General features: G+C 37.2%; 1 protein-coding gene and 1 non-coding gene across 2 annotated transcripts; one reads left to right on the forward strand and one right to left on the reverse strand.

Annotated features, from left to right (window-relative positions):
* Positions 1 to 2283: 2283 nt before the first annotated feature.
* LOC140038200 (small nucleolar RNA R71) lies at positions 2284 to 2390 on the reverse strand. Its single transcript, XR_011841995.1, has one exon. It is a non-coding gene; the product is annotated as a small nucleolar RNA R71 (small nucleolar RNA).
* A 199-nt stretch (positions 2391 to 2589) lies between these two features.
* Positions 2590 to 7098, forward strand: LOC140037969 (uncharacterized). The gene is made up of 4 exons (XM_072083159.1): positions 2590 to 3303; positions 3418 to 5232; positions 6020 to 6054; positions 6453 to 7098. The coding sequence occupies exons 1-4, from the start codon at positions 2590 to 2592 to the stop codon at positions 7096 to 7098; spliced, it is 3210 nt and encodes a 1069-aa protein (XP_071939260.1).
* The last annotated feature ends 6226 nt before the right edge of the window (positions 7099 to 13324 follow it).

Raw genomic sequence — 13324 nt, forward strand, 5'->3', positions numbered from 1 at the left:
AAAGCCATATTTGAACTCTTTTGGTGATAATTGCTTAAATATTGTTTAAGAGTTCAGAAATTGATAAATGAGTGGATTAATGCGTTAATTTTGTGAAATTGTGAAGGTAATTGATGTATGAAATTCATGCACAAGTTGAAAGAAATGTCTGGGTCATTCAGAAGACAAAGTACACAAGAAATTGGGAGCAAAAATGTAGAAAAAGGGAAGAAGTGAAAAACTGGAAAATTGTTCAACACAGATCCGCGCTCGGATCTGTGTGTACAAGAGGGATCCGACCCCTAGTCTGTACTTCTGGCGGAGTGTATCCGAGGTCAGGACGATCCGACCTCGGATCCATCATGGAAGCCCTCGGATCCTAATATCCGAGCTCGGATCCAATTTTCACTCCTCGGATCCGAGGCTCGGATCTGTCTCTCTCCTCAGCAAGTGCCATAGCCGTTTTTCTTTACCTTTTTCACAACTTTCCAGCTATTTTGAGGGACAGAAATCGGTGGCACATGCTTCTGCAACAAAAGAGAAGACCAAATGAATGTGGACAAAAGGAGACATCATATCTTTGACCTCTTTTTACAAAATCTGAGTGGAAGAAATTATGAAGTGAGAGGAATGGAATTTCTACCACATTTTTATGCAGAAAGACTGGGGAGAAGGAGGATTACCATACGTAGCTAGTTTTCTTTCTGGTATCTAGTTTCTCTCTAGATAGGAGTTCTTGGAGAAGTACTTGGAGTTTTTACTTGTAATCATATTGTGCAAGAGCATAGCAGGAATTGGAGAGCTTCACCTTCAAGTGGCTAAGCTTTCTTTTATCTTTCTTGTACTTGTACTTCATGATGTTTGGCATTAATAAACTTGTGAGTTTGATTGTTAAATCATTCATGAGTAGCTAAACCCCTTAATCTAGGGAGTAGATGAAGCTTATGGTTAAATAATATGAATGGAATGTGATTTACACTTGTTATATCTTGTAGTAACTTGTCTACTTGTGTAGCTGTGATTACGTGTTGTTGATTGATCACCAATAGCATGTTTATAGTGTTATTATTCAATGAGAATTGGTAATAACAATTGAAACACATGAGTAGAGCTTGAGTTGTATGTTCATGAAAATAGAGATACACTTAGGTGGATTATTGAGCATTTCATGAAATAAAACGGAGTAGTAGAATATTTCACCATGAAAATAGGGAAATCTATATTGCTCTAAGCCATTTCATCATGAAAATGAGACTTGGTATTCTTGGAAATAAATCTCTGGTTAAGCAAGAATAATAGCAAGGAGTAAATCCATTCATTTGTGTAGTTTATGCCATAAGTGGAATCTACATCCCTAGAATCTTCCTTAAGTAAAATTTCTCTATTTGTATTCAGTATTTGTTAAACTAGATTTGTATATCAGATTTGTAGATTACAGCATTAGACTTTCTCTGCTCAAATTAATTGTAAGTCTAAATAATAGAGAGAACAAGGGCTTAGTAATTGTTTAAATTGCTTCTCGTGGGATCGACCCGATACACATCTTGTACTACAATTGCGACCTGTATACTTGCAGTCCAACGGGTGTAAAATCGGAATTAAACTTGTATAGATACAAATATCCCGTCAAGTTTTTGGCGCCGTTGCCGGGGAGCGGCAATATTAGGGCCTAATCATCTCTATTACTTTAGATATTTTCATTTTTTTTTATTATTTCAAGTTGTTGAATTTAAACTGCAAAATTTCTCTTGTTTTTGTCTGTAGTGTATGCACCGATCAAATCGAGAAGTTGCACATTTCGATCCTGAAATTGAAAGAACATTACACAGACAAAGGAGGAGTACATCACATCAAGAGGAACAAGAGGTTTGGCAGCCAATAGAAGATATCTTAATAGAGCTTCCATTTGAAGAAGACATGGCAGAAAACGAAGCACATAGGCGAGTTCTACGAGATTTTGCTCTACCGGGAACACAAGGATCTCAAACGAGTATAGCAAGGCCTACGGTAAATGCTAACAATTTTGAGATTAAACCAGCACTTATCCAAATGGTTCAACAATCTCAATTTGGAGGTAATGCAGTAGAAGACCCTAATACACACTTAGCTACATTCTTGGAAATTTGTGATACAATTAAAATGAATGGAGTTAGTGATGATGCTATAAGGCTAAGATTGTTCCCATTTTCATTGAGAGATAAGGCCAAACTTTGGTTACACTCTCATGCTCCTAATACTTTCACTGGATGGGATGAGTTATCAAGAGCATTCTTAAATAAGTATTTTCCACCAGGTAAGACTGCTAAGCTTAGAATGGATATCACTAGTTTTAGCCAATTAGAAAGTGAATCATTATATGAGGCATGGGAAAGGTTTAGAGATTTGCTTCGGAAATGTCCACATCATGGACTGCCGGAGTGGTTAATCATACAAACCTTCTATAATGGTTTAGTTTTTTCTACTAAAACTATGATCGATGCAGCTGCAGGTGGAGCTTTAATGGGTAAATCACCCCAAGAAGCTCAGAATTTGATAGAAGAAATGGCTGCAAACAACTACCAATGGGCCAATGAGAGAGGTAATACAAGACGTCACGCAGGTATGATAGAAATGGACACTCTCAATATGCTGAGTGCTCAAATGAATAATGTGATGAAGTTGCTAAGTAGACAAAGTGGAGTTGGTCCAAGTTCATCTAATGCACATGTAGCATGTTGTTCTATATGTGGAGGTGAACATGATACTAATGAGTGTGTTGATTCTGAGCAGGTACAATTCGTTAATAATTACAATCGTAATGCTCAAAATAACCCCTACTCGAATACTTACAATCCGGGGTGGAGAAATCATCCAAACTTTGGATGGAAGGATCAAGGAAATCAACCAAGGCCAGCCAATCCACCGGGATTTCAATCAAGGCAACAACAAGTTGAAACTAAACCTGGTTGGGAGATGGCAGTGGAAAAGCTCGCAAAAGTTACTTCAGACAGATTTGAGCGAGTAGAAGGAAGATTGGACCAACTCACTACAATGTACAGGAATGTAGAGGTCCAAATTGGTCAAATTGCTAGTTCTTTGAATAATCGTAATCAAGGAGAATTACCTAGCAAAACGGAGGTAAATCCTAAGGAGCATGTCAAAGCCATTACTCTTCGTAGTGGTAAGCAATTAGAAGATCCTCCAGTGGTGGAAGTTGAGAAAGATGAGAATGAAAAACAAGAAGAAAAGCATAGGAACCAAGAGGCGATAGTGGAGGAAAGTAGCCGGGAGGAATCAAGAAAAAATCAACCATCATCTTCCGCTACCATTCCAATACCCCCTGCGGTTCCATTTCCACAAAGATTAAAGCAAAATAAGTTTGATAAAGATTTTGAAAAATTTGTTAAACTTTTCAAACAATTGCACATTAACATTCCTTTTGCCGATGCTATTTTGCAGATTCCGTCTTATGCGAAATTTCTCAAGGAAATCATGACTAGAAAAAGAAAGTTGGAAGACTGCGAAACAATAGCACTAACGGAGGAATGTAGTGCAATTATTCAAAATAAGCTACCACCAAAGTTGAAGGATCCAGGGAGTTTTTCTATACCTTGCACCATAGGTAATGTTGATTTTTCTAAAGCATTGTGTGATCTTGGTGCTAGTGTATCATTAATACCTTTAACAGTGGCTAGACAATTGGGTTTGCATGAACTTAAACGCACAAATATTACTTTGCAACTAGCGGATCGGTCTATTCGATATCCATTGGGAGTGTTGGAGAATGTATTGATAAAAGTTCAAAAATTTATCATTCCAGTGGATTTTGTGGTATTAGATATGGAAGAAGATATATCTATGCCAATTATTCTAGGTAGACCATTTTTAGCTACTGCAGGTACTATTATTGATGTAAAAAATGGCAAGCTTAAGTTTCAAGTAGGTGAAGAAGAAGTAGAATTTAATTTGAATGAAATGGAAAAATACCCTTCTTTTACTGATCATGCTTATTCTATTGGCACAATTGATAAACTAACCCAAGAGATGAGTCAAGTCAACCTTGATTTAGATCCTCTTGAGTATTGTTTAATGAGTTTAGGTAAGCAAGAAGATGTTTTTGAAGAAATTGAAGAATTGGCCAAGTACTTGGATTTTCAAGCACCTTATAAAAGGGGTAATTTGTATGAAAATCTTGGCCAAGGAAAAGGGTTTTCACAACCTTCAGAAATTGAACCTCCAAGGTTAGAGCTTAAGCCACTTCCAACTCATCTAAGGTATGAATTTCTTGGAGAAAATAGTACTTTACCTGTAATTGTTAGTGCTGACCTTGATGATGAGCAGTGTACAAAGTTGCTAAGAGTTTTAAGGAAGCATAAGAAGGCAATGGGATGGACAATTGCTGACATTAAAGGTATAAGTCCTTCAATATGCATGCATCGCATTTTATTGGAGGACAATTACAAACCAGTGGTGGAAACACAAAGAAGACTCAATCCAAACATGAAAGAGGTGGTAAGAAATGAAATTCTTAAGTGGCTTGATGCAGGTATAGTCTTTCCTATCTCAGATAGTGTTTGGATTAGTCCAATTCATGTGGTACCAAAGAAAGGTGGAATAACTACAATCATAGGTAAAAATGATGAATTAATTCCATCTAGACTTGTGGTAGGGTGGAGAGTGTGTATTGATTATCGTAAGTTGAATACGGTAACAAGAAAAGATCATTTTCCCCTGCCATTTCTTGATCAATTATTGGAGCGAATAGCCGGATATGAATTTTACTGTTTTCTTGATGGTTTTTCAGGATATAATCAAATAGCTATAGCTCCAGAGGATCAAGAGAAGACCACATTTACATGTCCTTATGGCACTTTTGCCTTTAGAAGGATGCCATTTGGTTTATGCAATGCTCCTGCAACTTTTCAACGATGCATGATGGCTATTTTTTCTGATTATATTGAGAAAATTATGGAGATATTTATGGATGATTTTTCTGTGTACGGTTCATCTTTTGACCATTGTCTTCATAATTTGGAATTGATTTTGCAGAGATGCGAGGAAATAAATCTTGTACTGAATTGGGAGAAATGCCATTTTATGGTAAAAGAAGGAATTGTCTTAGGGCACAAGATTTCCTCCAAGGGAATTGAGGTGGATAAAGCCAAAATAGAAGTTATCGAAAAATTGCCACCCCCAAGCAATGTCAAGGGGATAAGGAGTTTTTTAGGACATGCTGGCTTTTATAGACGTTTTATTAAAGATTTTTCTAAAATAGTAAAGCCATTATGTGATTTATTATGCAAAGATACTCCTTTTCAATTTAATGACAATTGTTTGGTTGCATTTGAAAGGTTGAAAAAGGAATTGATTTCGGCCCCAATTATAACTTCACCCGATTGGTCACTACCATTTGAATTGATGTGTGATGCAAGTGATTATGCGGTTGGAGCAGTTTTGGGACAAAAGAAGGAAGGACGATTGCACGTCATTTACTATGCTAGCAAGTTGCTAAATGAGGCACAACTCAATTATGCAACAACAGAAAAAGAGCTATTGGCAGTGATATTTGCTTTGGACAAATTTAGATCCTATTTAGTAGGATCTAAAGTTATTATATATACGGACCATTCAGCTCTTAAATATTTGCTGCATAAGAAGGATGCAAAACCTAGACTAATTCGGTGGATTCTTTTATTGCAGGAATTTGATGTGGAGATAAAAGACAAAAAGGGATCGGAGAATCTAGTTGCAGATCATTTATCACGTTTGGAATATATCCCAATCAAAGATCAGGTTCCAATTCAAGAGAATTTTCCGGATGAGTTTGTCCTAGCACTTAGAAATTCTCCATGGTATGCAGATTTTGCTAACTACTTGGTCAGTGGAGAGATTCAAAAGGAGTTCAATTATCATCAAAAGAAGAAATTCTTACATGACGTCAAAAGTTACTTTTGGGAGGAACCATTGCTATACAGACATTGTGCCGATGGTATGATACGTAGATGTATTCCTGAAGATGAGGTACATAATGTTTTATATCATTGTCATAACCTTGAAACAGGTGGTCATTTCAGTACTTCAAAGACTGTGGCAAAGGTATGGCAATCAGGATTTTATTGGCCAACTATGTACCGAGATGCTAGGGAATATGTTAAAAATTGTGATGCATGCCAAAGAACTGGAAATATATCTCGAAAAAATGAAATGCCCCTGACTACATTCTTGGAAGTTGAGTTATTTGATGTATGGGGTATTGATTTTATGGGACCATTTCCTAGTTCTTTTAATAATAAGTACATCTTAGTAGCAGTGGATTATGTTTCTAAATGGGTAGAAGCAATCGCTTCATCTACTAATGACTCTAAGATTGTACTTAGATTCCTTAAAAAGAATATTTTCAGTAGATTTGGTATACCCAAGGCCATAGTAAGTGATGAAGGGAAACATTTTTGTAACAAACAATTGGATTCCTTATTGTTTAAATATGGTTGTAGGCACAAGACATCACTTCCATATCATCCTCAAGCCAATGGACAAGCAGAGCTGGCTAATAGAGAGATAAAGCTCATTTTGGAGAAAACTGTGAATAAATCACGCAAGGATTGGGCTACAAAGCTAGATGATACACTATGGGCTTACCGAACGGCATTTAAGACACCCCTAGGGATGTCGCCGTATCGTTTAGTCTATGGGAAAGCTTGTCACCTACCTGTAGAGATTGAGCACAAAGCTTATTGGGCAATTAAATCTATTAACATGGATTTTAATTTTGCAGGAGAAAAGCGATTACTTGAGCTAAGTGAATTGGAGGAACACCGACTACATGCTTATGAAAATGCCAAAATTTATAAAGAAAAGATCAAATATTGGCATGACAAGCATATTATTCCTAAAAAATTTCAGGTAGGGCAAAATGTACTTTTGTTCAACTCACGCTTGAGGTTATTTCCAGGAAAATTGAAGTCAAGATGGTCGGGACCATTTGAAGTAACTCAAGTATTTCCGTATGGAGCAGTGGAAATAAAAGGAGAAAATGGTTCTCCATTTAAAGTAAATGGACAAAGATTGAAGCCCTATTTGGCAGGAGAAAAAGTTCCTAAAGGGGTAATTTACTCCTTAGGAAATGCAAAGGAGAATTAAAGAAGTTATAGGATTGTCGAGCCAACGACTATAAACAAAAGCGCTTGTTGGGAGGCAACCCAATGATAATAGTGTATTTGTGTGTTTTTAGGTGTTTCTTACATTTTGGTGTGATTTAATTGACTAATTAGATGTATTTCACTTGTTTGTAGGAGGTACGGGAGTTTTATCATCCATCTCGGAGGTGCACTTGAAGAATATGTGTAAAAGGGAGTTTTTCTTACCAAATTGTGTTTTAAGTGCTTAAAATTCCCATGCATATACATACATTGTGCATTTCAAATGAGTTTTGGTGATATCATGGTTATAAAGGCTTATGGACTCATTTGATGTACATTTAATGCTCAAAAATGCCATTTTAGTGTAAAAATGCAAAAATGATCAAAGAACCCCACCCCTCGATTTTCAATGTAGATGTGTTTGTTGTGTTTTGAGAGGTTGGATATTATGTTTATGGTATATTACATGTGCGTGGGAGGTTGGAATTGAGAAAAGGTATGTCCAATGTGTAATTTGGAATTGGCCGAAAAAGGGAGAAAAAGTTTGAAAAAATTGCAGTTTCTGCAATTAGTGCAGAGAAATACAGATCCGAGCTCGGATCCTGAAAAGCCCAGACAGATCCGACCACGGATCAACTGATCCGACCTCGGATCCATTCCAACCCAGATAAATCCGAGGGCTCGTCTGTGTTTCTGTTGGGACTGATCCGAGCCCTGTCGGATCCGAGGCCTTCCAGAATTGATCCGACCTCGGATCCTTTCGCGATAAGAAGGGAAACGAGGCCTCGGTTCCTCAATTTCCAGATTTCTCTTTTCTCTCTCTTCGAAACCCTATTCCCTTTCCTCCAATCTTCCATTTCATCCATAACATTCCCAATTTTTCACAACAAAAACCTTCACTAACCTCTTCTGAGCATTAACCCTTAACAATTTGGAATCAAAAACATCAAATTGAGGGGTTTTGATCTTCAAGACGCAAAATAGGGCCGAATTGAAATCTTGCATTTTGAGGTCGAATTTGGGCTTGGTTGTTCTCCATTTTTGCATCATTATCATCCTCCATCATCACTCCATCTATTTGAGGTAACAAATTTCGAATTTATGTGACATTGTATATCTCTCATTTTTGCATATTTTTAGTTTTTCAATATATTTTGCTAAATAGCTTAATTGTTGAAAATTCTTGATATAATTGTGCTACATTGTGCTCAAATCAGTTGTTATAATTATTTTCATGTTTATTTGTGAGAGAATTGTGGATTTAGTGATAGTTTTGAGATTTCCTTCTCAATTTTTGGGCTTGAACATTTTAGTGATTTAAACTTGTGAATTTAGCTTTCATTGAATATCTGAACTTGTTCAGAGAGGTATAAATCACTGTTATACCAATTGAAAATGATATGCTATCACTAGAGCAATAGCCCATTAGGTAAAAGTGTGTGTTCCCGATCAAGTTAAGCACATTGAACCACTGTTACTTGAAATAATTGTATTTGGATGAATTGGGACTCATGTGTAGTTAACTTAAGTGTTAACGAGTGTTATGAATTGGATTGAAGATATTCTCAAGTGTTTGAGTGTTCATTCTTGCAAATGAATATAATTTAAAATTGTTTGCACTTAATATGCATGAAATGATTTCTTTACTGCTAATATCCTTTCTAAATGTGGGAATTGGATTTGAGAAGTGTTAGGAAGTTTATTTGTTTAAATTTGGGTACATTTTGGCAGGGAGTTTAGCCCTTTTTCAGGGGAAACTCTGCCGAAATTTTCTTAAATTCCTATTTAACATGTATGAGTGAGTTTCTATCGTTTCTAATAAATACTCATCTTGTTTATAGGTACTATGGCTCGTACAAGGAGGGCTCGTATTCGTACTCCTACACCATCGTCAAGTGAAGAACATACACCTTCTTTGCATGAGGAGTCGCCTGAGGAGGAATCTCCTTCACCTGAGTCGCCACCTCGGTCTCGCCGGAAGACCGCATCCACTAGCCGTGACGAGCCACCGCCAGACTACGATACCACACGATTCACATCGCTCGAAAACCAAGAGTGGTATGAAGCCGGACTGGACAAGGAGATCATAATTGAGAAACACTTGGCACCAGAGGTGGATGCGCACTACCACATTTCGACAGCATTCAAGAGGCTTGGATGGGAGAACATCCTTCAGTTGCCCAAGCACTACTACCCCAACCTGGTCAGGGAGTTCTATGCCAATGTGGAGAACAAGCAGAGCCACAGTGGCAACCTCATCGTCTCGTGGGTTCGAGGTAAAAGAGTGACTCTCAATCGAGATACATTGAGACACTTCGTCCAACTCAAAGACGAAGGCGAAGATGTCAAACTGACCAAGGAATTCAAAGCTCGAGACCCTTGGCAAGTGGGAGAAGCCGTGGGACGTCTAAAGGGTCAGTACCGTGAGCGAGGAAGTTCGAAAAAACTCACGGTATATGCCGACTCCTTTGAGCATCGTTACCACCTGATCTTCTATCTTTTTGCCTTCAATGTGGTGCCGAAAAAGAGTGGTAAACGGGAGATCCGAAATAGCGATCTCTATTTTCTGGATAAGATGATACATGGAGTGGGTAGACAGTTGACTGGTATTCCTCTACCCAGCATTATCATCAGTTATATGCGGACCACAGCTCGCATGAGGGCCGGCGAGACTTGTTTTGGATTCCCTCGACTGCTATCCCTCATTTTTGAGAAGCTCAAGGTTCCTCTTGGAACCGAGAGATCGGTGGTAACTAGGTCGGCCGAGGAGGTAAATGTTTCAATACTCAAATCCTTGGGTATTTCTACGGAATTTGGAGCTGCTTTGGTCCGGGACACAGGAGAAGCATCGACTTCCACTCAACCTCCGCCTCACACTGAACCTCAAGCGGAAACTCAAGAGACGGAGGCACAGCAGACTCTTCCTCCTCCGGTTCCACGACCACCTCCTCAAACGCGCTCCAAGTGGCAAGAGCTTCTCAATGCTATTTGCTGTATGGAGACGCGAGTCGTCGAGCGCATTGACCAGACGGAGCGGATGATGACTGAGCGCCTCGACCGACATGATCGCCGTCTTCGTGCGATCGAGGATCATTTCCATATCCGACGGTCCCCTACTCCGACACCTCATCAGGAGGAGGGCCATATTGGTACCTCACAGGGTCCTCATGGAGCCGAGGAGGCAGTAGACCCTCGTTCCCAGCAGCCATGATGTTTTTTTTAGCGGATTCGACCTTTTATTTCTTTATTTTTCTCTTCTTTTGTTAAGATAAATGTTGTAGTTTTTATTTTTCTTTAATTTGAATCATCTTGTGCTACTTATGGTGTTTGGTACCTTTGTTGTCTCATTTTGAACAGAAATTGGATGATCGTGATGAGTAAGGGCTTCAAATTGCATCACCACCTATATGAGGGAAGTTTCAGTTCTTTTACCTTCCTCTACAATGAGGACATTGTAGATTTTAAGTGTGGGGGAGGCATTGCATATCTTATGGGTGATTGTGTTTTGAAATGCATGATTTTAGTTGTTTATGGCTTAAAAATGTTGGAATTATATGTGGAGATAGTCATGAGGATAATTTTTGTGAAAATTAATGATATTTGGCAGGGAGTTTCATCCATTTTTATGGGGAAACTCTGTCGAAATTTTTCTAAAACATTTTCCAATATTTCATTGCAATTCTTCCAATTAAATGGCCAAAATGTTAAAATTTTAAGTGTCTAATTCTTCCATTGGATAAAATGCTATGTGTATTTTGGAAAAGTTTAGTTCTTAATTGGCTTGGAACGAATTATTATGCAATTAGGATATTTACATTTTAGAAAGTATATTTGGTTAAATAAGAAAAATTATGCTTAGAATTTTGCAAAATTAATGATATTTATCATTGTTACTTAATTTTATAAGTAAGTGATTGATATAGTCAAAGACAAGGCCAAATTCTTCCTTTAATTATACTTAGAGGGAAAAAGAAATTATTAAAAAAAAAGAATAATATTATTATTCTACTCCAATGATTCACATACTGAGTAACCGGGGGTTGGCATTTACAAATGTCGACATTCGCGTAAAAAGGTATTGGAATTAAGAGTATGCTTAGCAATTTAAATAAGTGAAATGTTGAGTAACCGGGAATTTTCACCTAAAAGTGTTGATTTTCGCGTAAAAAGACGTTTTCACTATTTAAATAAGATGAAATGTGAATAAATCCCTCTAAATTGATAAGTTTTGGGATGAGGAAGGCCATAAAATTGACTAATGTGATTTACTTATTTGTGAAATTAGGATAGAATGAGAGAATTGATTTGAATTTGTTGAAATTAAGGCATAGTTATTTTTATTTAATTGAATATTATGAGTATTTAGTGTAATCTGAGAAATGGCATAATGATTGATTTCTAGGTTTTTGAGGAATTAAATTTGACAATAGTACGCATATTGTTTTCTCTATCTCTATTGAATATTTGAAATAAGTTTTGTGTAAAATTGCTTGAGGACAAGCAATGATTCAAGTGTGGGGGAATTTGATAAGTGAATATTTAACGTACATTTTGTACGAATTTGGCATGAATTTTTGGTATGTTTTGAGAAGATTAAAGCCATATTTGAACTCTTTTGGTGATAATTGCTTAAATATTGTTTAAGAGTTCAGAAATTGATAAATGAGTGGATTAATGCGTTAATTTTGTGAAATTGTGAAGGTAATTGATGTATGAAATTCATGCACAAGTTGAAAGAAATGTCAGGGTCATTCAGAAGACAAAGTACACAAGAAATTGGGAGCAAAAATGTAGAAAAAGGGAAGAAGTGAAAAACTGGAAAATTGTTCAACACAGATCCGCGCTCGGATCTGTGTGTACAAGAGGGATCCGACCCCTAGTCTGTACTTCTGGCGGAGTGTATCCGAGGTCAGGACGATCCGACCTCGGATCCATCATGGAAGCCCTCGGATCCTAATATCCGAGCTCGGATCCAATTTTCACTCCTCGGATCCGAGGCTCGGATCTGTCTCTCTCCTCAGCAAGTGCCATAGCTGTTTTTCTTTACCTTTTTCACAACTTTCCAGCTATTTTGAGGGACAGAAATCGGTGGCACATGCTTCTGCAACAAAAGAGAAGACCAAATGAATGTGGACAAAAGGAGACATCATATCTTTGACCTCTTTTTACAAGATCTGAGTGGAAGAAATTATGAAGTGAGAGGAATGGAATTTCTACCACATTTTTATGCAGAAAGACTGGGGAGAAGGAGGATGACCATACGTAGCTAGTTTTCTTTCTGGTATCTAGTTTCTCTCTAGATAGGAGTTCTTGGAGAAGTACTTGGAGTTTTTACTTGTAATCATATTGTGCAAGAGCATAGCAGGAATTGGAGAGCTTCACCTTCAAGTGGCTAAGCTTTCTTTTATCTTTCTTGTACTTGTACTTCATGATGTTTGGCATTAATAAACTTGTGAGTTTGATTGTTAAATCATTCATGAGTAGCTAAACCCCTTAATCTAGGGAGTAGATGAAGCTTATGGTTAAATAATATGAATGGAATGTGATTTACACTTGTTATATCTTGTAGTAACTTGTCTACTTGTGTAGCTGTGATTACGTGTTGTTGATTGATCACCAATAGCATGTTTATAGTGTTATTATTCAATGAGAATTGGTAATAACAATTGAAACACATGAGTAGAGCTTGAGTTGTATGTTCATGAAAATAGAGATACACTTAGGTGGATTATTGAGCATTTCATGAAATAAAACGGAGTAGTAGAATATTTCACCATGAAAATGGGGAAATCTATATTGCTCTAAGCCATTTCATCATGAAAATGAGACTTGGTATTCTTGGAAATAAATCTCTGGTTAAGCAAGAATAATAGCAAGGAGTAAATCCATTCATTTGTGTAGTTTATGCCATAAGTGGAATCTACATCCCTAGAATCTTCCTTAAATGCAAGTGAAAACAATTCTAACATATTGTTGTATTTCAATTATATCTGGAGCTACACATATCAGATTGAGGTGATCTTTATACATTTTTGAAGCTAAGAGACAGATGTATATTTGGTATGAAGACATCGAAATTCAATTCTACTGTTTTCATGGACAAAAAGTTGAAATACAAAAGCTGCACTCTATGGACGAAGTTGAAAACATGGGTTTGACCAGGTTTTGGTATTTTGGTCATATCTCAATCTACAAAACTTCGATTTAGATGATTCTTGAAGCACTGT

The sequence above is a fragment of the Coffea arabica genome, chromosome 3c, assembly GCF_036785885.1.
Source record: "Coffea arabica cultivar ET-39 chromosome 3c, Coffea Arabica ET-39 HiFi, whole genome shotgun sequence".
Taxonomy (NCBI): Eukaryota; Viridiplantae; Streptophyta; class Magnoliopsida; order Gentianales; family Rubiaceae; genus Coffea; species Coffea arabica.